The sequence below is a fragment of the Panthera leo genome, chromosome A1 (genome assembly GCF_018350215.1).
Source record: "Panthera leo isolate Ple1 chromosome A1, P.leo_Ple1_pat1.1, whole genome shotgun sequence".
NCBI classification, from domain to species: Eukaryota; Metazoa; Chordata; class Mammalia; order Carnivora; family Felidae; genus Panthera; species Panthera leo.
In genome coordinates this window covers 158,625,979-158,647,123 of record NC_056679.1, presented here as the reverse complement: position 1 = coordinate 158,647,123, position 21,145 = coordinate 158,625,979, and the positions used below count along the sequence as shown (strand labels likewise).

The 21,145-nt window shown below is 40.1% G+C and overlaps 1 protein-coding gene across 1 annotated transcript in view; it reads left to right on the top strand.

Annotated features, from left to right (window-relative positions):
* The window catches only part of LIX1 (limb and CNS expressed 1), a 59,961-nt gene extending 41,787 nt beyond the window's left edge, over positions 1-18,174 (top strand). Inside the window, exons 9-12 of the mRNA XM_042944289.1 lie at positions 2,508-2,648; positions 4,936-5,031; positions 13,324-13,401; positions 15,308-18,174. Coding sequence (XP_042800223.1) covers positions 2,508-2,648; positions 4,936-5,031; positions 13,324-13,401; positions 15,308-15,595 — 603 coding nt within the window. The 3' untranslated portion in view covers positions 15,596-18,174. The remainder of the gene's footprint in view (positions 1-2,507; positions 2,649-4,935; positions 5,032-13,323; positions 13,402-15,307) is intronic.
* Positions 18,175-21,145: the final 2,971 nt, after the last annotated feature.

Genomic DNA, 21,145 nt, shown 5'->3' with positions numbered 1-21,145 from the left:
CTCAGGGTCTCCTGGGTGGCTCAGTCAGTTAAGCGTCTTACATCGGCTCGGGTCATGGTCTCACGGCTCGTGAGTTCGAGTCCTGTGTCAGGCTCTGTGCTGACCACGGAGCCTGGAACCTTCTTCGGATTCTGTGTCTCCCTCTCTCTCTGCCCCTCTCTTGCTCACACTCTGTCTCTCTCTATCTCTCAAAATTAAATAAACATTAAAAAAAATTTTTTTAAGACAGATGCTCAACTAACTGAGCCCCTCCCCCAGGCACCCCAGCATCATTCTTTATTTAAAAGGAGATATTGGAACTCTCTGTGTGTTATAAATTAAAATAGCTGTGTATAATTGCTGTTTTGTTAGGCTACTGCACGTTTTTTCCATCCTCCCTGGGGTCACGTTTCTATTTCAGAAGTCTTGTCGTTATTTCATCTGGACCCTAACCATGTGGAGCACTTCCAAGTGCTGACCCTGGGAGCAGGCACTCTGGAGGATGCTCAAGAAGTATACAAGCTGCCTTCCCAGGCCTGGAGGTTGGGAGAGGGGCAGGAAGAAGTGATCCGTAGCCAAGTACGGGATCATTACATTAGTTGTCTCAACTGTCCAAAGAGGGAGGTTGCAGTGGGAAAATCACAGGGGCTGGGGCCTGACCTCAGGGGATTTGTACTGGGTTTGTGGAGATGGAGAGGAGAGGCCAGCCTCTGGAAGATACAAGAGCACGAGTTTGAAGTGTTCCTCAGTCAGTGTCCGCATAGTCAGAGTGGGGCAGATGAGGTAGAGGTGGGGAGGTGTGGAAAGCAAACTGAGGGGGTTTGGCTTTTTCCCTGTGGAATTAGTGAATTCTTGAGGCTACAAAACTACAAAATAAATTGGGATCTTTGGTATTTTCCCTGTTCTTCCACATCAGTCACCAACCACTACTGATTCTGAGAAGCATGCATTTTAGGTGGTAGGAGCCTTGGAGACCAGAGGGCCTGGCCTCCCCATTTGTCCAGTGAGGAAATACGTCCCAAAGTTTAGGAAGCCCGGGTCTCATGATCATGAAGTAGCAGAGCCAGAGGTGACTGGCTACGTTGTTGACCAGGACCTGCTTCTGGGCTTCTCTTCCCAGGGCTTGTTTCCCACCAGGAGTTCTGGAGTAGGTTCTACGACCCTTGGCAGTTCATAGGAACCTGTGGGAGAAATGGCATCACACCCTCCAGTAGGAGTGAGCTCCAAGGACAGTGCAGTTCTCACAGGGCTTCATCCCTGTACCTGGACCCCCAGGGTCCATGCTAAGCCAGAATTTGAATAAGAGGAGTTGTAGCTGACAACAAAAGAAACAGGATAGAAAAGAATCAAGACACATTGAGTGACCCATGTGAGCCACAGGAAAGTGAGGTTAGGAGAATGGAGAGCAATATTACTTTTAGGAGGAATTACTATTTTTTTTAATGAGTTGCTAATCATAGTCTGCCTATGGTTCTTAACTTCAGAAAGACCAAACAGGGCATATCCTACCCAAACTGTGTGGACTGAGAGCAAGGTGGAAAGGGTGGTCCTCAAGAATATCAGGGAATGGTTATTAGAAGGAAAGTGGGGGATAAATGCTGGAAAAGAAAAACAATAGATTTTGACATTAGCTCCCTTGTCCTAACCTGGACATGTAAGCACATATAAGACTCAGATATTCCCATGTGTCAGGTGTTCTCAGGATTTTACCTATATTAACTAATTGTGCCTATCCTCAATGTGATGACATAGGAATTACTATTATTACCATTTACAGAGGAGGAAATTGAGACACAGAAAGGGCTAACTTGCCTATAGTCTTTCAGCAAATAAGTACCATAGCTTGAATCTGAATCTAAGCAGTCTAACTCCGGAAACTGTGTTTTCAATTATTCTGTTAAAAATATCTCCAGGGAACCTGGGTGGCTCAGATGGTTAAGTGTCCATCTTTGGCTCAGGTCATGATCTCATGGTCCATGGGTTTGAGTCCCACATCTGACTCTGTGCTGACAGCTCAGAACCTGAAGCCTGCTTCGGATTCTGTGTCTCCCTCTCTCTCTGCCCCTCCCCTGCTCATGTTCTGTCTCTCTGTCTCTCTCAAAAATAAAAAATAAATAAAAATTAAAAAAATATATATCTCCCATTTTCCTTCTTTCCTTACATTTTTCTCCTTCTGAAATAAGGATTTGAGGAAGGCACTGAAGACAAATGTAATCACCAAGTACACAGTAGTAGCCATTATTACTTTTATTATTATTTATTAACAGTTTGCAAAGCCTCTGGTGCAGAGTAGACATTCAACGACAGTAAAATAAGACAAAAATCAATGGAAGACCAACCAAGACATTTTCATGGACTCTAGGGCAGAAAGATAATCTCATGATCTTCAGGGGATTAGCAATGAGTAAGGAAGAATAGGTGCAGAGAGTAAATGTATGAATGGAAATGTCCAGAGATCCACTGAGGCAGTGAAAAAAATGGTGAAATGCTGAATCCTGTAATAACTCCTTTTCTCTTTTCTTCTTAAGTGCTGCCTAAGTAGAGCTGAGGCCAGACGGGATGCAGCTAAAGTGGCCCTAATCAACTCCCTCTTCAATGAGCTGCCCTCTCGAAGGATCACTAAGGAATTCATTATGGAGAGTGTGCAGGAAGCAGTTGCCTCCACCAGTGTGAGTACCCACTAGGGTAGAGCTGGCTGCACTGAAACACTGAGGCATTTCAATCTTGGGAAATACTCAAATAAGCAAATTCTTTAAGAACTGTGCAGGAACTTGGGGAACTCTTTTTTTTTTAAAGAACTTGGGGAGTTCTTTGTGCAGGAACTTTTTTTAAAGAACTTGGGGAGCCTGGCTGGCTCAGTTGTGAGTTCAAGCACCACACTGGGCATAGAGTTTACTTAAAAAAAAAAAAAAAGAATTGTGCAAGTTTAAGTTTTACCCATGAAATCATTGATTTTCAACAAAACTAACACTTGGATTAGAAATCAAGAAATTGGAACTGTCTTCCTATGCCACATCACAGAAATATTTTTTAGACGCCCTGGATCACCATTAACCAAGCTTTAAATCAAAGTAGATAATTTGATCCATCCTGATTTGTTTACTTGAATGTTAGCTGTTTGAAAAGCGTTGATTCTTTTAGGGTTTGGGAATGCATACAACTGAATACTGTTTTAATGTAGAGATAAACTAGCTCATTTTTCCCCCAAACTTGACTGATGATAAAAATTATCTGAAGTGCTTTAGTAAAAGTACCAATTCCCCAGCCAGTGTAGGAATCCGGCAATCTGTATTTTTAAGGAAAGGCTGACTGCTCAGATATGGAAAAGCCATATTCCCAATATTTGTTAGCTCTTAGAATGATCATGCTTAATAGGAATTACTTCTTTCAGAGAGCTGAAAACTTTTTACAGAGAAAATTTCTATAATGGACGTAATTAATGCAAAATGCGTAAGAACAAAAACTGTCTTAGAAATCCAGGAGTAGATGATTTGCCCCTTGTATTATGTGGAGCTTCTGATACTTGTTACCTGCAAACTACAATGGACGAAGCCTTGGTTTCTTACTGTGGCAGGTGTCTCTGTGTGTGTCCTCCAAAAACAGGAACTTGGCATTACTGAGGGAATTAGCCACCTCCTGATTTTGCCATTAGCATGGATAAACCCCATCTGAGATTTACATTCTCTGATTACCTTAATCTGGTTATAAAGGTTCTGTCATTTTGGAGAAGCTGCTGAAAATGAAGGACACATTATCGCCCTAGCAGTGACCCTTTTGTTCCTTTTCCCCTCGTAAATGCTCTTGTCACCCCCAAGAGAGATAAGAGAAGGGGTAAGGGACAGAGAGTGGTTGACCTGGCAGGAAGACATCAGGGGGCTCTGTTCTGTATCTGCTGTCAGGATGAAAGGAAGCCTTTATTTTCTTGCCCTGTAAATTTTAAGTGCCTTTGAGGAAGAGAGTTAGGAAAATGATGCCTGATTTATATGTGTGGAATTTACTCAGGAGCAGGGAGGGGCCCTCAGTGTAAAAGTAATTTATCATTTTTTTCATGGAAATTTCTCAGGAAAGAGAATATATAAGGTTTGCAGGCTCTGGATGGATTTCCTCTGGGATATTTAAAAAGCCAACATAAATATTTCAGCAGCAGCATGTTAATGTTATTGCATTCAAAAGCTATAAATTTGCTAGTATCTGATGCTGGCAGTTGTTTGTTCAGTCTCACAAAGGCATTGCCCACTTTCCCAGAAATCCAACGCCCTGGGATACTAAAGGGCAGGCCCCAATGCCAGCCCACAGCTTGTGTTAGTTTTTTTTATTGTTACTACCCCTAACTAAATTGAAGAGAAATTTCAGTTCTACTCGTCACCCACCCACCTTGTTTCCTAAAGATTAAGCAGTCCAGAAGTGAAAAAATATACACCAAGATCCATGTCTCCAGGTCAAACACCAACATATTATAAGAACTCCCATTAAGAATCATGGCAGTAAAATATGAATGGTCCGTACAACCAGAGAATTATTTCCCTCTCAGTTATATAATCTTGCCTGGTTGCCATCAAATCAGAACAGGGTCAGCATTTCAGTGTTTCAAATAACAGATGAAGGCAGCCTCAGAGGGCAACCACTCACACATTACCACCATCAACAGCAAAGACCTTGTGCAAGATACAGGAATTTCTACTTTGGGAAAATTATTCTTTTAGCAAGTATATAATTAGTTAACATTCTAGAATCAAAATCTAGATTCAAATTGATTACAAAATCCTCCTCTGTACTCTGAGTCATGATGAGATTAAGAATTTTATCCCAAATCAACTGGACACTTGGTTGTAGAATGCACACCTGAAAGGTCAGGAAAATAGAAATTTCACTGTAGGGCCATGGCATTAATTCGTGAACACCAAAAGAAGAGGAGGGAAAATCCATAATATTTTCCTTCTCTGCTTTCCTCCCAAGGGCACTTTGGATGATGCAGACGACCCCAGCACCAGCATTGGAGCCTACCACTACATGTTAGAGTCAAACATGGGGAAGACCATGCTGGAATTTCAGGTATCTGACTTCCTGCTATATGTTTAATTTTGCTACACAATCCAGAAACTTGTGAGAATGCCACTCTTATCATTAACATCTCCTTTCCCAATAGTCTAGTCTTTTTTTTTTTTGTTTTGGGCCTTTTAACCTAACCCTCTTAGAATCCAGCATGGTAGCTCCATTATAGCCACACCTCAGTAGACTAAAACAAACAAGCAAACAAAGCAGAGTCTTTGCTTTCTTAAAGGGAAGTAAAAGACTTAAGTCTAACGAACAGCTGGGGAACACCACCACTTGAAGACCTTGTAACATTTCACCAGCTTTTCAGTACAAAGTTCCTTTTAAGCCAAATTGAACACTTTGAAGTGTTGGTTTTGACCATTTGGTTCTTAATGTTCGGAAGTCATAGATGAAGTTGCCTACAGTGTACATTAAACAATGCCCCCCTCGCTTCTGGCATTTCCACTAAACAAGATCTGCCACCACCCATTTTTAACTAAATCAAAACATTTATCAAGCTGTAACTCTGTTTCATCCACTGCTGACAAGCAATAATAGAGCTGAAGAATTATATTACTTATTATTTGCAAATCAATAACATTAACAATAAGAATAATACTCATTGACACTTATTGGATGCTTACTTTGTCTGACACTGTGCTTACTGTGCTGAGCATTTAACAAATAGCATAATTTAACACTCACAATAAACATATGAGTATTTATTATCCCCATGTCATCAGGAAAGGAAATGTGCCATATTTAGTCAATTGCAGAGCAAGGGTTCAGACCCACGCACTCTAATTTCTGAGCTCACAGTCCCAACTGTTATCTTTTATTGGACTGGGCAGATGAAAATTCAGCAGTGATTGGGCATGAAATGTGTGCCCTCTAAAAAAACTAAACTTGGGTATTGAATATCCGTATTTATGCAATGCTAATAGGAATCAATACACAATGTTATAATGAAGAGACTATACCTCCAGTATTTCTGTTGTTAGATTCCGAGAAGCAATCAAAGATACAATGTTTTATGGACCCAAATGTTCATTATGGTGTAGTTTACAGTGGTCTTACAGCTGAGCTCTGAAGCCACCAGCTTTCAAATACCTTTCAAACTATTTTCTGGACTGCAATGCCATAGCCACTCTGTAGGTGGATACGTCCCTCCTGCCCATTTTTAAGAAATCAGTATTTTCCTTCATTAGGCATTTGTTTTGTCCTCAAAATTACCCTCTCTTCATTCAGTCACCCAGTTTTTTTTTTTTTTTTTAATGTTTATTTATTTTTGAGAGAGATAGAGTAAGTACTTATGAGTCGGGGAGGGGCAGAGAGAGAGGCAGAGGATCTGAAGCCAGCTCTGCACTGTCAGCACAGAGCCTGATGTGGGGCTTGAACCCACTAACTGTGAGGTCATGACCTGGACTGAAGTCAGACGCTTAACCAAATGAGCCACTCAGGCGCCCATCCCGTTTTCTTTTTAAGTGACAGTGGTTTCACTGGCCTTTGAGGCTGATTGTCTTGGTTTTGAAGAGACTGGGTATCCCTAAAGCATACCCTCTGGGATAGACAGGGGCATGCATCAGCTCAGTGATTCTGAGCCCAGACTCTGAAGTGGGCTGGCCCAATTTAGCTTGGCTCTGCTTCTCACCTCTAAATCTGTTTCCTCATTGTATGTAAATTAGGGAGACTATTAGTACTGGCACTACCTCACAGTGCCATGGTGAGCGTTAGATGGGACAATATAGAAAGAGTCCAGAACATTTCCTAGCATATGGTAAATACTCAGTGAATATCGGGGCGCCTGGGTGGCTCAGTCGGTTGAGCGGCCGACTTCGGCTCAGGTCATGATCTCGCAGTCCGGGAGTTCAAGCCCTGCGTCGGGCTCTGTGCTGACAGCTCAGAGCCTGGAACCTGTTTGGGATTCTGTGTCTCCCTCTCTCTGACCCTCCCCCGTTCATGCTCTGTCTCTCTCTGTCTCAAAAATAAATAAACGTTAAAAAAAAATGTTTTTTTAAAAATAATGAATATTGACAACTGTTATTATATATACTTCTGAAGAAAGACTGCTTCACCTGAAAGGCTATCAGATGGATTCCCTTGGCAACTTTATCTAACCTAAAGGTTTCAAATGAGGAAAAGATACCTCCCTGCACTAAATATTTCAGGGGTCTTGCTGTAGGATAAAAGGGTGGAACTGTAAAGGGTCCGTGCTTTTCCTCCATAAATAATCTAAAGTCAAAGAGAAAAAAATGAAAGGGAAGAGGATAACACAAGAGAAAGAACACCAATTTGTCAAAATTGGACAGACTGTGTGACACCTGCCCTACCACTTCCCACCTGGGCACTTCAGTATTCTGAGACTCAATTTTCTCATCCATAAAATAGGAATCATAATGCCCATTGTGTAGGATTTTTGTGGAATGCACATAACTTGACATTTATACAGCATCTAGTACAGTAATTTCCCCAAGGAAGAACCTCATGTATTTTAATTCCTCCCCTCTCAACCCCAACCAAAGAAAATTGTACTTCTTTTACTATAAAATGAATGCTGCCTGCTCTAGTACATAGTAGCTCATATGTGATTTAGTAGCTGTTTTCAGAAAACTAAGAATGATTTTTGAATGCAATTAGGTTATTAATCTGGCAAAGATGAGGGAGGCATGATTTTTAAAAATTCTTAAAATTTTGTCCAAATACTATGAAAGGCTGTACTCAACCACCTTTTAGTAATACTTTAATTACCTTGCAATGGGCTGTATGTTTTCTGTGTGGTCTATGTAGTAAGGTATTTAAGTATGTGAAATAATAACTTGAATCAAACTGTGGAAATGGTTCATAAATTCTCAGAACAGAGGCTGGGGACAGGATGGGGGACAAAGGAAGAGGATGTGAGGGCAGGAAAAATCCAAACTCACTCCCCCAGTAGGGATGCTGGCAACCCAGGAGGACGGCTGTGGAACACATCTCTTTTCCTTCCGCCAGTTCTAGGTTGCCTGCTGGGTCCCAGCACATTCCTTGGTGGCCTGGGTTAAATGCATCAGCTTGTTTCTTCACATAATGGGAATTGACCACAGACCTGGGCTGTTTGTAGCCGACACAGCAATTCAGTACCCCTGGTGGGTAATAGACGTATGTCTGTATCTAGCTACGGATGACTATACCATATAAAAACAAGGCGGGTGTCTCCTGACTGCCTGCAGGCTTTCCAGGGGGGCTGTCAAGGAGGCAGCACTCAGAGGAAACGTGATAGGCTTCTGCTTACGTTCACTTCGTGGGAGGGAAGCTGGGTAGCCTTCCCATACAGAAAATTGCCTGGTGTTTGGGGGGAGGGATGGCGACAGCACTAGCCACTGGGTCTTGTCAAGGTCAGATTTGAGGCAGACTTTGACTGAAGCTGGTTAATATATTTACTCTGAAGCCTAATGCAGTCCAAGGACGACTTGTTTATTTACATCTTTGCTAAATTCTCCAGGTCGCCTTTTAAAACCTCATCCCATAAACAAATTTCCTCTTAAATCCATTCTCTTGGGTGGGGAGATGGTGCCCACCTGTTTTTCAAGTTCTCCATTTACAGTGTTTGTTTTTCTTATTTCTGATGAATCACAGAACCAAGAGAGTCTCCCAGACAGAGTTCTAGAGAGAAGCAGCATGCATTTTCTCCCCACAAAGTAGCTGAAAGGGCAAACATTGTTCCTAATAGGAGGCAACACCAGGAAGCACTGAGGACAGAGCCCAGCTGGTGGTGGTTTAAACTAAATGAATGACAAATTGAACCAGGAAAACTGAAGAATGAAAGCTGCAATTTGCACTTTTTCTTAAAGATGAAGAAAACACAGGGCTCGATTCTCCATTTGATTTCAAATTTATTTTACTGATCAGGACTGGCTACATAATTCTTGGGGCCCATACAAGATAAAAATGCAGGGCCTTTTAAAAAAAATTGCTAAGAATTTCAAGTCGGTGGAGACTTAAATCAAGCTTGGGGTCCTGTGTGACTGCACAGATCACAAGTTCATGAAGCTGGCCTTGTCCCTGAGACAGACTCACCAGAAGGGATGACTAGAAAAGGAGAATTAAGCATTCACCTCAGGCACAAAATTTAAAGGAGTTTCAAAAAACTCAATGACAAAGACAATATTATAATGCACTATTTTATTTTATTCTTATTATTTTTTTTTAGAGAAAGAGAGTGCAATCAAGGGAGAGGGGCAGAGGGAGACAGAGAATCTTAAGCAGGCTCCACGTTCAGCATGGAGCTCAATGTGAGGCTTGATCCCACGACCCTGAGATCATGACCTGAGCCAAAACCAAGAATTCTACTCAAGTGACTGTGCCACCCAGACACCACTATACTGTGCCACCCAGACACCCCTATAATGCAATATTTTAAAAACTCAAAATGAATGTGTGAAAATTCATAACAAATATCACCCTAGTCCCAACCCAACTTATAGGCCAGCTTCTTGTTTACCTGTCAGCCTACCCAGACTCCCCAGGCTTCTAGGTCAGCCACATAACAAGAAGCATGGCACAAAGACATGAATAAGGAACAGGTCAGATAGCTCACCAAACATATTTCCTTTAAAGTGATAAGGTTTTGGGGCATCTGGGTGGCTCAGTTGGTTGGGCAACCGACTTCAGCTCAGGTCATGATCTCACGGTTTGTGAGTTCGAGCCCTGCATCAGGCTCTGTGCTGACAGCTCAGAGCCTGGAGCCTGCTTCAGAGTCTGTGTTTCCCGCTCTCTCTACCCCTCCCCTGCTCGCACTCTGTGTCTCTCTGTCTCTCAGTAATAAACATTAAAAAAAAAAAAAATTAAAGTGTTAAGGCTTTGACAGGTAGAAAACAAAACCATGAAAACCAGGCAGCAGGGGATTATGATGACCTAGGAAGAGAATCCTTACAGAGGCCCACAGCAGCCCTCTCCTTGCTCTCCTTGCCAATCTGCAATAATGCAGGGATTTCTGATGGAATCAACGAGAGGCATACAAGGATTTCCTGGGGTTAAGAGAAGGGCTCAAACAGCTTCGGGAAGATTTGAGGATAGTAAAGGTGGTCTTATGAAGGAAAATAAAGAAGTAGGACAGGAAGAATGTGGAAATATTTCAATATACTTTACATAGTGATGATAAGATTAGCATCTCTACAAAGGAAGGCAATGACTAGATTGGGATGTAATGTAAGAAGGCAGAAAGAAGGTCATCTTCCCTGTGGGATTTTAGGAACAAAAACAGCACTGAGAAAGAGGCAGTTGTGTTACTGCTGCAGCAAAAACTCCTTGGGGATGGAATAGAAATTTGGACAAACCATAAGGGGTAAGGAGGAGGGCTCTTCCACAGTGAAAAACAGTTCAAGTCTCTGTGGGGAAGTTTTTGAGAGATGTCGGTTGCCAAGGGACATGGGAACAGTTTTTGGCTCTGTTCATAGCAGAATTGTGGGTGCTAAAGTCTTAGGAGGACTGCTGGGTGGAATGCCAAGAGTTTATCTGGAAAGGGGGCAGTAGTTAGTGTATAGATAAGAATGAGAGCTTAGAAGACATTGGAGGAAGAATATGTTACTAAGGCAAAAATTGTAGGATGGTGGAATTAAGAGCCCTGTAGGCTGTTTCTCAAACTGGGCCACAAGGACAATATCAAGAGGGCTGTTGAAAGACACAGAAGAAACTCACTATATCTTTCTGGGTTTTACTGAGTGTAACCATTATAAACTTGGGTTGGGGGGAAAGTGGAGGAGTGGAGGTGGTATGCATTATTTTAAAAAACGGATATATACACTAGAATACAAAATAAAACATGAAACAGAAAGAGATGTCTTATTTGGAAATAGTGGCCCTCCTGTAATATCACAGAGACTGTTTCCTATCAGGACATAAAAAGTGTTCCTTTTCATTTTTATGGCTACCAAGTCTCTAGTGAGTAGGTTTAAAGGTACAATGAGAAAGGTAGCACAGATTTACCCTCTTCAGTCACTGGGGTTACCTTGCTGAGAAGCACAGGGGTGAGAAGCAGATTACATAAGATTTAGCTGTAGAACAAACCCACTCTCACTTTTCCAAATTATCAGAGTGACGTGACGGACTGAAAATCTGGACCAGGGAGAAGTGGAAAAGAGAGGGCATAAGAGGGGCAGCTTCCCTGAGCAGTGGAACCAGAGCCCTAGGCAGATAGTGGCATCTCTGTTTGGGGTAGGAGGAGTAATTCTGCTGGTATCCATGAATTATTTTAATTAATAGAAACACATGGTTTTGCTTTTACTGAAGTCTCTATGGGCTCTTTGAGTGCTTACTTGAATAATAGAATATAGACAAAACTCCAAACTGAAAAGAAGGGAAAAAAATTACATTCTACTGGCAATTTTAGACATAAGAATGGTGATATTTGCTCTTCTGATCATCTTATAGCTTTAAAATTCAATAATTTTAAGATGTCTGAAATCTTAGAATGCCTTAGGTCTCTTCATTTTCATAATTTAAGCTTCTTCCTGAGCAAGCAGAGGTAAAGACAAAACAATCAGCTTTTTTAAATGGTCGGTAGGACATCTGTCTCAAAGTTAAGTTTTCATAACTAGTGTCATGACCAGGAATTTCCTTAATTGCATTGTGTGTGTTGTTTATGCTGTTAATCCACAATGGGGGGGGGGGGTAGTCTCTCTGACCAAAAATGAAAAAAAATGCAGATAATTTCACTGGAAGACGCATTAGGAAAATAAAATCTTCAGTATGTGTATATAGTTTACCTTGCCCTTCATATCATCAAGGGAAAAGATGCTGATAGAAACTCAATGATGTGCTCAGCCCCAGCCACTGGATATAGGGACTGTGGATTGGTTTTAAGGTCAATTACACTTTATTACCCATATTTGTATGCATTTTCTTGACTGAATTTATAAACATAGGAGAATTTTACAGTTTCTGTGGTTTGTCAATTATATGTTATCTATATTTACTTTTTGGCTAAAATTTAAATGGTTTCTTTAATATGTAATATTGTCACATGATTCAAAGCTCAATAGGTAACACAGAATGTCAGAGGGAGATCTCCTTCCCCATCCTTCCAGACATTCCTGTTCTCTCCCCAGAGACAACTATGTTACCCAGTTCTTTTGTATCTTGCCAGAACTCTCCTGGCATTTACAAGCAAACATTTATAAGGGTTTTCTATTCTTTTAAATCAAATACCAGCACACAGTATATGTGTTGTGCATCTTGCTTTTCTTTTAACACCACATCATAAAGACTCTTTATACTAGAACCTGGAGAGCCTTCTCATTCTCTCTCCATGAATGAAAGTATTCAGTAGCAAGAATGTATTGTAGGGGAGGAAAATAATTTTCCTTCTACCCTTATGAGTTCTTAGCTGAGACCCCTGCAATCAAAGACAGATTAACATAAGAAAAACAGAAGTTTATTAGCATATATACCTCACATATACATGAGAGATACTCAGGGAAAAATAAGTATCTTCCTGAGGTGGCTTGGAATTTATGATAAAATACCATCTTGATAGGAAAAGGGGAGGCAGGAGATGTAGGCCTCTTAGGGGATAGCAAATGATTTTTAATAAAGATGAATGGGCCCTTAGTAGAATAGATAGGATGTATAATACTTTGTGACAGAGTTTGTTTGGGTATGGTGTGGACCTCCAGTTTCCTTTTCTATAGTAAGAGTTGGTCTTCCCTGGTTGATAAAATTCCTCAGGAGGAGATTTATCAAAACAAGTTCCTTTTGTCTTTAGGCAGATAAGGGGAGTTCAGGGAAAGACTGTCTCTGCATTTGATGTTTTTCAAGTGCTTCTGGCTTAAAATAATCAATATACCAAAATGGCATGTTTTGGAATGACATGTCCTAAACTCATATTTTGGAGTAGCATATTCTGCTACCCTTAAGTTTCATACTTTTTAAAACCATTTCCTTAAAAATGAGCATTTAACATATTCCCAGCCTCAGGCAATTTCAAAAACAGTACAATGAATAATTTTGCCTGCACATCATTCTGAGATATGCTGGTATATTTAGATAACTTCTTGAATGTAGAGTTGTTACAGTATATGTATTTTTAATGTTGAAAGATATTTTTCAACTACTTAGTCATTTTATTGTGCAAATATGGATGTGGCAGAGGAGGGAAGAAAGAATGCTCGAGAATCTTGGAGACTCTGGTGTTTGAAAAGTCTCAAAATTTTCTGATGATATTGTGTATTCTATTTTCCTGAGATAGTTGGGGATCAGAGTTATGCCCTACCCATCTCTCACACTTTCTTTCACATTTCTGCTTTGAGATTAATGACAGGTGTTTGGGTTTTGTAGGAGCTGATGACCATTTTCCAACTACTGCACTGGAATGGAAGCCTAAAAGCCCTTCGTGAAACAAAGTGTTCCCGACAGGTGAGATTTTCCAATCAAGAACAGGTTTATGTCATAGAGACTGAGCAGATGGCTTGTCATCTTCCTAGATTTCCTTTATTTGGATTTTTCTCTGTTTAAATTTGGTACTTTATTTATTAAGAGCAGAAGATACAGGAAAAAAATATATAAAACAATCTATTTGAGTCAGGGACTGACCAACTAGGCATGCTAAGGAGAATATTGCCTGGACATGGGATTCATTTAGCTACCTGTACTAAATGCCAGAATGGAGGGATCATTAAGACAGACTTGATTTCTAAGTCAAGTGCTAAATCTACTCTACACACCTGCCCAACCTTAGAATTTGTGCCTTCACCGGAATCTACCCCCAAAACGAAGAGCACACTGTATACACTGTATGTTAGCCAACTTGGCAATAAATTATATATATTAAAAAAGAATTTGTGCCCTCTTCTGTTCTCGAATGCAGAAAGAAATTTGAGAATGTACTGTTTCTGAACTGCTTCGCTGAAGAATGGTAAAGTTATCCACTAAAAGTCCCCAAAGGGCAACAGAAATGATTATAAAGCTGGGCAAGCTGGCATTCAGTCACCTCAATTTTTTGGTTTGGAAGTTTCTTCCTTGTTTTTCAGAAATGGGGTCTCACTATTTCTTTGTTACCTATGAGAAGCACCCTTCCCCCCTTTTTTTAATGGCAAAGGCAAACCCTCTCCTGTGTATTGAACAGCTTTCACCTGCTATCTTCCAATATTTATGCTTTCTTTGCTTTCTTTATGCACCATTAGACTTTGAAAGATGGCCATTTATTTTTGAGAATTTGCTAACAGGAATTTGTATGAGGAATAAAGCCTCTACTAGTCAGCTAGATGTGGGTGGATATAAGAGTTTTCCATGCACTGCAGCCCCAGGAGTTTTTAGTTGTTCTTTGGTTAGAAAGTCTGGCTTTCAAAATGTCAAAGATGGAAAAGAAATAAGTAGCTGACAATGGTTTTGGCTATTTTTTTTTCTTTTCCTTTGATTTTATAAAAGGCCTTTGAAACTCACTGGGTTAGTTATAAACACTTTTCCATGGTTGTTTTTAATTTGTTAAGGTCATAAATAAATACCATATGTTCTTGAAAATAAAAATAAGCAAAGCATCCACTCTACAAGATCTTCTTAAAGTGTATCCATCAAACCCATACATTATGTTACAATGTATTGGCAATTTTTTTCACATGAAAATTGACAGGTAGTGGCCAATTTTTAATTGTTTGCAGAAGAAATACTGTACATGAAGTTACCATTATATCAATAATGATAATGCCTATGTTTCACAATACACTTTTAAAGTTCTATTTGTAGTTGCTGTGAGCCATTTGGACTGTCATCTATCTTCCTTAAGCTAACAAATTGACTCTTGTTAGGAAGTGGGCTCTCCTGGTTTCTAAGTCTTGTCCTGATTCAAAGCCTCCTGCTTTCTGCAGGGGGTAAGACCAAACCCAATTATACCCTAATCTTTCCATATAACTGTTTCCATCTCTCCATCTTGCTGAAGGAGAAAATCCTGGGCAGAAGAGTTCAAGGAATAAATGAGGTAATATCCATGTGTGAAGGAATGCATTTTCTAAGGAAGACATTTTCTAGCAACGTCAGAGTTCTGTTGTGAACATTATTGAGTCATTCTTGGTGGTAGTGTTTTGACTTAGCCTGAAGTGACCCTGCTTTGCTTGACCAGCTTGGCCCTTCATTTGCTTTAAGAAGTATATCATGGGATTTTGTTTCCATGTGTAAACATCAGAGAGGTTCAGTTATTGGTAAAACCTGTATGAATGTGGATGTGGGGGGTGGCAGGGACAAAGGAAATGAGGTGTTGGAAAGCCATGAACACAGGTGCCTTTGTTGCTCTTCATTGACACTCTGGACTTTGTCTCTTGGCTTCCAGGAAGTCATCTCCTACTATTCCCAGTATTCCCTAGATGAAAAGATGCGCAGCCACATGGCCCTGGACTGGATCATGAAAGAGAAGGAATCTCCAGGAATTCTCTCTCAAGAGCTACGGATGGCCCTGAGGGAGTTGGAGGAAGCCAGGAAAGCAGGACAAGAACTGCGTTTTTACAAAGAAAAGAAAGAAATCCTGAGTTTAGCCCTGACTCAGATCTACAGCGATCCTGACACCTCCTCACCCAGTGATGATCAGCTGAGCCTAACGGCTCTTTGTGGCTACCACTAGCAAGGCTAGGTTCCAGCTGGCCTGAGGTTGGCAGAGGCTGGACTCTAACATTAGGAAGCTCAGTGAAGGAAGTTGTTGGAGGCTTTACCACCTACAGCTACCACCTGAAGGCTGTACTAATTCTTCCCACCCATTCCATTCATAGACTCTCAGAGTAATAGGATCCTTACAGGTCCCAACAATTTTCCCATCACACTTTCAAGAGTTCCTCCTCTTACTGAAAGGATGGAGACAGAATTGTTTGAAAAACATTTCCCAGGTTTGGCTCTAGCCTAAAGCCCTGTTGACATGTGCCTTCCTAGATTATGTATGTTGTTTTAAACAATGGGCCAGTGTAGCATCCCCCAAAAGAACACCAGCTGGGACTGGGGAAAGTAGCATGAGAGCAATTTTTAAAAATAGTTGGGATTAAATAAACAACATAGAAAATACACATGGGTCAGAATTTCTTCCTAAGCTTTATAAACTAAGAGACACTTCTACTCTACTAGGTAAAATCCAAAATTCCAGTGGCAATTTTATCTGGACATCCCACTATCAAAGATCTAAAGTGGTAATAGTGAAAATACGTGATAAATTTAACTTGGCTTAAAATGCCAGTTATGATAATTTTTAAAAAATCCACACTCTTCGGTATGGGGATAAATTTCACCTAGAATAGTACTCCTATTCCTCAAGAAGAATTAGTATCTAATTTTAATGAGTCCTGCAAACAGTGATGTTCATTTTTAACTTGCAAATAGATAACTCAGGTTGATTTGTTTTTATTTTTGCCACCACAGTCATCTATGTATCATGGAGACAGTCACTGGATTTTGAAAAATCATTAGCTTTTAACAGTGCTTGCATTTGATTGTTTCTCGTGCATTAGAGAGAAGGAGTCTTTAACTGTCTTTATTTTTGTTCAAGAACATAAGCCAGGAGTAGTTCAAATGTAGTGTCATTTCCAAGTTTTAATTAGACATTGTCATCTCTCTTTGAAAATGGCTTGGGTCAATTAACTGATTAGAAAACCAAAAGCAAATACAGACCAATTTGTAGATGGTTTCTGGTCACTCAAATTTAAGAATGGCAGCAGTGTGAATTTTACACATTTGTAGGAATTTCCAACTTTATAACATAAAAAGGATTATCTTGCATTTAGTCCAATAATTCAAAATAAAGGATACAGTTTTTTCAATGTTAAGTAAGATTTCTTTTTCTTCATGTTTAAGTGAATGCAAACTAACGTTCCTGAAGGCTAAAACCATTATATTTACATTAAAGTTTACAAAAGTATGATAGCTTAACTTCATATATAAATATGTGCAGATGTAATTATCACTCCTTAAGTCCCCATGAAAACTATATATATGGATCATGTATTTTGGAATTAGCCTTTAAAATAAAAAAATTAATTTCAGATATCATATTTCTCACACCAGGGGAAAATTTAGCTTCTTACCTACTGCCTTACTCTGTCATGAAAGGTAATACTATAAATATTAGATAAATTTAATTTAAAAATATTGTGTTAACAAATGTCACATTTCTCCCCAAAATGAGGCTAAGTGTCACCTAGAATAAAACTAAAACTATATTCCCTTATAATCCTAAAAAGAAATTCGAATTAATGTTTGCAAGTTGAATAAATTTTAACATTAAGGAAACTTTCTGTTAAAAGCAATTTTTTCATAAAGTCATTACTCTTTATCATTTCATAAAACCGTAATTTCCCATGTTGGGTGTGATTATAGGTAGGTCCATCTTTGCTGCATTTGCAGCTTTTGACCATGACCACCTAAAGCTGACACCATCTAATTAGATCCAGGAAGGGGAATCAGCAAGGAAAATGTTAAAATTTATCTTTGCTCTATAATTAGAAAACTGTACCTATTACGTGAACTAAAAGCATTGCCCTTGGCCAATGGCAGTTTTCCCACCTGGTCAGAACTGCCCACTCTTCCTGGAATGGTATGGAACCTATAGCAAAAGAAACAAAATTCAGAATCTCTGCCATTGCTGGAGCCTTTTAATGCTCAGTTATAGCAAATCAATTTTAGCTAAGACATAAGGGCTGCCAGTACATCACTTAAACATTTATAATTCCAGACCTAAGAAGAGCCATGTTGAAAAGCAAAGTAGATTCTTCTTCCTCTTTTGTATCTTGTTCTCAGTGATACACTGTGTTGAAGGGGATTAAAGTGGAAGATTCTCTATTTTAAATATATGGAGTTCTGGGTCCTAAACTTTTGTGGTTATAATGCCTTTGAGAATCTGATGAAAGCTATGGACCTTCTCCTAGGAAAATAGAGTGAAGCATATACCTTCAAATTTATGCAGTTTCAGAGAGTTTGTGAACCTCCCCAACGTCCATGGATTGCTCTGTCCAAGGACCTCCAATTTAGAATCTTGAGTACAGACTTATAGTCTCAAACTTTTCAGCATGGATCCAAACTAGCTCAGACCAGCCCTGTGTAGCCTATTTCTAAGATAAATGTTATCATTCTTAAATACAGAATTGTACTGCATTTTGACAAGAATGGTTTAATCTTCACAAAGTCCAAATATACCAAATTGCTATGAAAAAACAGCTTAAAACAAACTAGTCACTAAGTGTGTGAACCTATTAGAATATTGTCAATCTAATAAAGACATTATTCCTCTAATGATCAGAATTTGTCCATTTGTTCAAAAGCTGTAGTTCACTGATACATTTTCCATTTAATTTATTCACTTACCTCTAGAAAAAGAGAATAAAATCACAGATAGTCCTGAAATGCTATACCATAATCAACTATGAATCTAATCATCTATGTCTCAGGAAAAAGAGAAATAAAGAATAAAGATTTAACACTTCCCTGTTTCTTTCGGGGAAGCTTTTGAAGACAACAGTATTATCATAGTTGACTTCATCTCTAAGATACTTTAGAGAATTCTGAGTTATATCATGCCATGTCTTTCTTTCTTGCCATGGACAAAAGAAGCCAGACTAAGAATATTTTCATTATCCTTGACTATATTTAAAAGTAAACACTATTCAAGATATTATCACTTTTATATCATTGATACTTTTTTGTTCTGCCTTGCAGAAATGCAAGTATCAAGTTTTCTTCTATGGTGTCTATGGTGTAAAAGAGTGAATATTGTTTTCAGCCAGGGTCCTAGGAAAAAGAAAATCATTTTTTTTTCTACCACAGTGGTTCTCAACTCTGGCTGCACATTAGAAATACCCAAGGAGCTTTAAAAATTCCAAAATGTCCAGATTATACCCTGACCAATGAAATCAAACTCTCTGGAAGTGGGGCCCAGGCATCAGTATTTTTTAAAGCTCCCCAGGTTGTTTCAATGTGCAGCGAGGTTTGAGAATGACTGCTCTATCCACCAAGGTCTGGCTCAGAGGTCTATGACCTAACTAGTGGAAGCTATTATTCCACTTGGCCTAGGCCCCAATTCAAATGTTGAGTTCTTTTGAGCTAGGTAGAACCAAAACCTTCAGCTTGAGCAAGAGGATCTCCTGGAGCCCAGAACTAAAGAGGGGCAAGCACCTGCATATCCATGCGCATGCGTGTACACACACGCGCGCACACATGCACACACACACACACACACACACACACATACACTGTATCTTAGCAGTACATCCACGTTCTGCCCCAGGGTCCAGGCTTTCTTTCTCAAATATGGTACGTAAAATATCTACACCAGAATCATCAGGGGGTACTCATTTAAAACTTCAAGTTGCTGGGCCACACCCCGGACCTGCTGACCAAATTACAGGAGAAGGTCTGGGTTATTTACCACTTCACCAGGTGTTTCTGATCACACTTAAATTTGAGCTCTTTTGGCCTAAAGCTACCTAACACATTTTTAGTAGGCAGAACAGCCCTGCCCCTTCTGACATAACTAGCCTCTTGGGGTAGAGTGCAGAAAGGAATAAAGAAGAGAAGGGAAGGTTATCTCTATCCTTTCTGGAAGGAAGCTGGAGAAAAACAGAAGGGGCACAGAGATATGGCTGCCTTTTCTCTACCAAAAGAGCAGCTCCCACTCTTTTATCACTTTGGCCTTAACATTTGGAATTACTTTTAATCCCTTTACTAGAAACTGTGGAAATCTCTTTTAGCTCACAGTTAAAGCTACTTCTTTAAACCTGACTAAACCCTGGTAGCACTTTGTTCCTTGGAGCAAAGTAGGCTGTGGGAAAGGCAAGCAGAAGCTTCTTGAAAGCTGTTGAGTCTCTAGAGGTTTAGGAGTGAAAATCCCAGATTGCAATCTATTTTTAGCAGTTCCCATTTTAGCAGCAATTATGTTCCACAAATACATTTGTAAGTCAATTGTTCAACCCTGAAGGCGCATTTTTCTATAGGAGCAATGTCATATATGGTGGCAAGTTTCCCAGACTAGCCTACATAAGCAGTAGGGTACCCCAAATATTGATCTCTGGACCTAATACCTCTCCAGGTTGAAAGAGGGCAGGGGAGGGTGGAACAAGGACAGCTGAGGCTAGGGCATAGTATTGAAAACCTCCCGAGGCATATTTCTCATCCCCAAATTTGTTCTCCAGGCTCTTTATTTTCTCCTTGCTCCTCCATAGATTACCTTGCCAATACACCACCCACTGCCATCACTTGCTGCTTCTTATGATCATGGTTTCTTCTACTTTCTGACTTACTGAAGTAGAGAGGTGACTTTTTACTGCCCTCTTACAAACTCTTTGAAAATTTCTAAGAGGTGTTATCACTAGAACCAGGAACATTTTTGTGACCTAAAAATGTCAGTTACTAAGCTTCTCTGCAGACTGTTTTCACCAGGGCTGGTGGGGAAAAACATAGACACACAAAGCAGGACAGGCTTTGGACAGGCTAGCCATGGAACCTGTCCCATTCCCCCATACTCCTAGATTTCCTGCTTTTTGGTGTTCTCATTAGGTTCCACATGACACTGCCCCATCCTGATCACAGCTGCCCCATAACTAGCCAGTGATTCTGAGTAATCTGGCTCAAAACTCCAAAATGGACTGATCAGTCTGTCCTCTCAGGAATGTGAACTAAGAAACATGAAAAGAATTTGCCAGTTTGAGTTGGGAGGTAAAGTTGGAAGAGTCATGTTCATGAAAGTGATGGTTTGTGCAAGCTGAAGTGAGGAGAAGGAACCATGAGTCAGTAGAGGAAGCTGGTCAGTAGAAAGAAGGGACACTGGTTGGTGCAGAGAGCAGATGCAGGGAGAGGCGGAGAGGCAAGGAGAAGGTGAACACAGGAAGCCCATGAGAGGATGGCAAGAGCTGTGTCTCAAGTGCCCTGCAATAAAGTTTCTTATTCTTTATCTGAGTGGATCACATACCTTGCAACCAAGGAAACCATTCAGAGCAAAATCATACTCTATTATTCTGGATTTTTTATCCTCAGCATAGACCCAAAAAAACTGACATCAGAAAGAGCCTCTTCGAATGATAAACATGCTGCTGAGGAAAGTAGATTTAGACCTTGGGACAGAGATCACCTTTCCCCACTCACTCCCCTTCCCCCTCCAATGTGGCCAGGAGTCCTCCCAGCTCTGAAATAAGTTTATGTA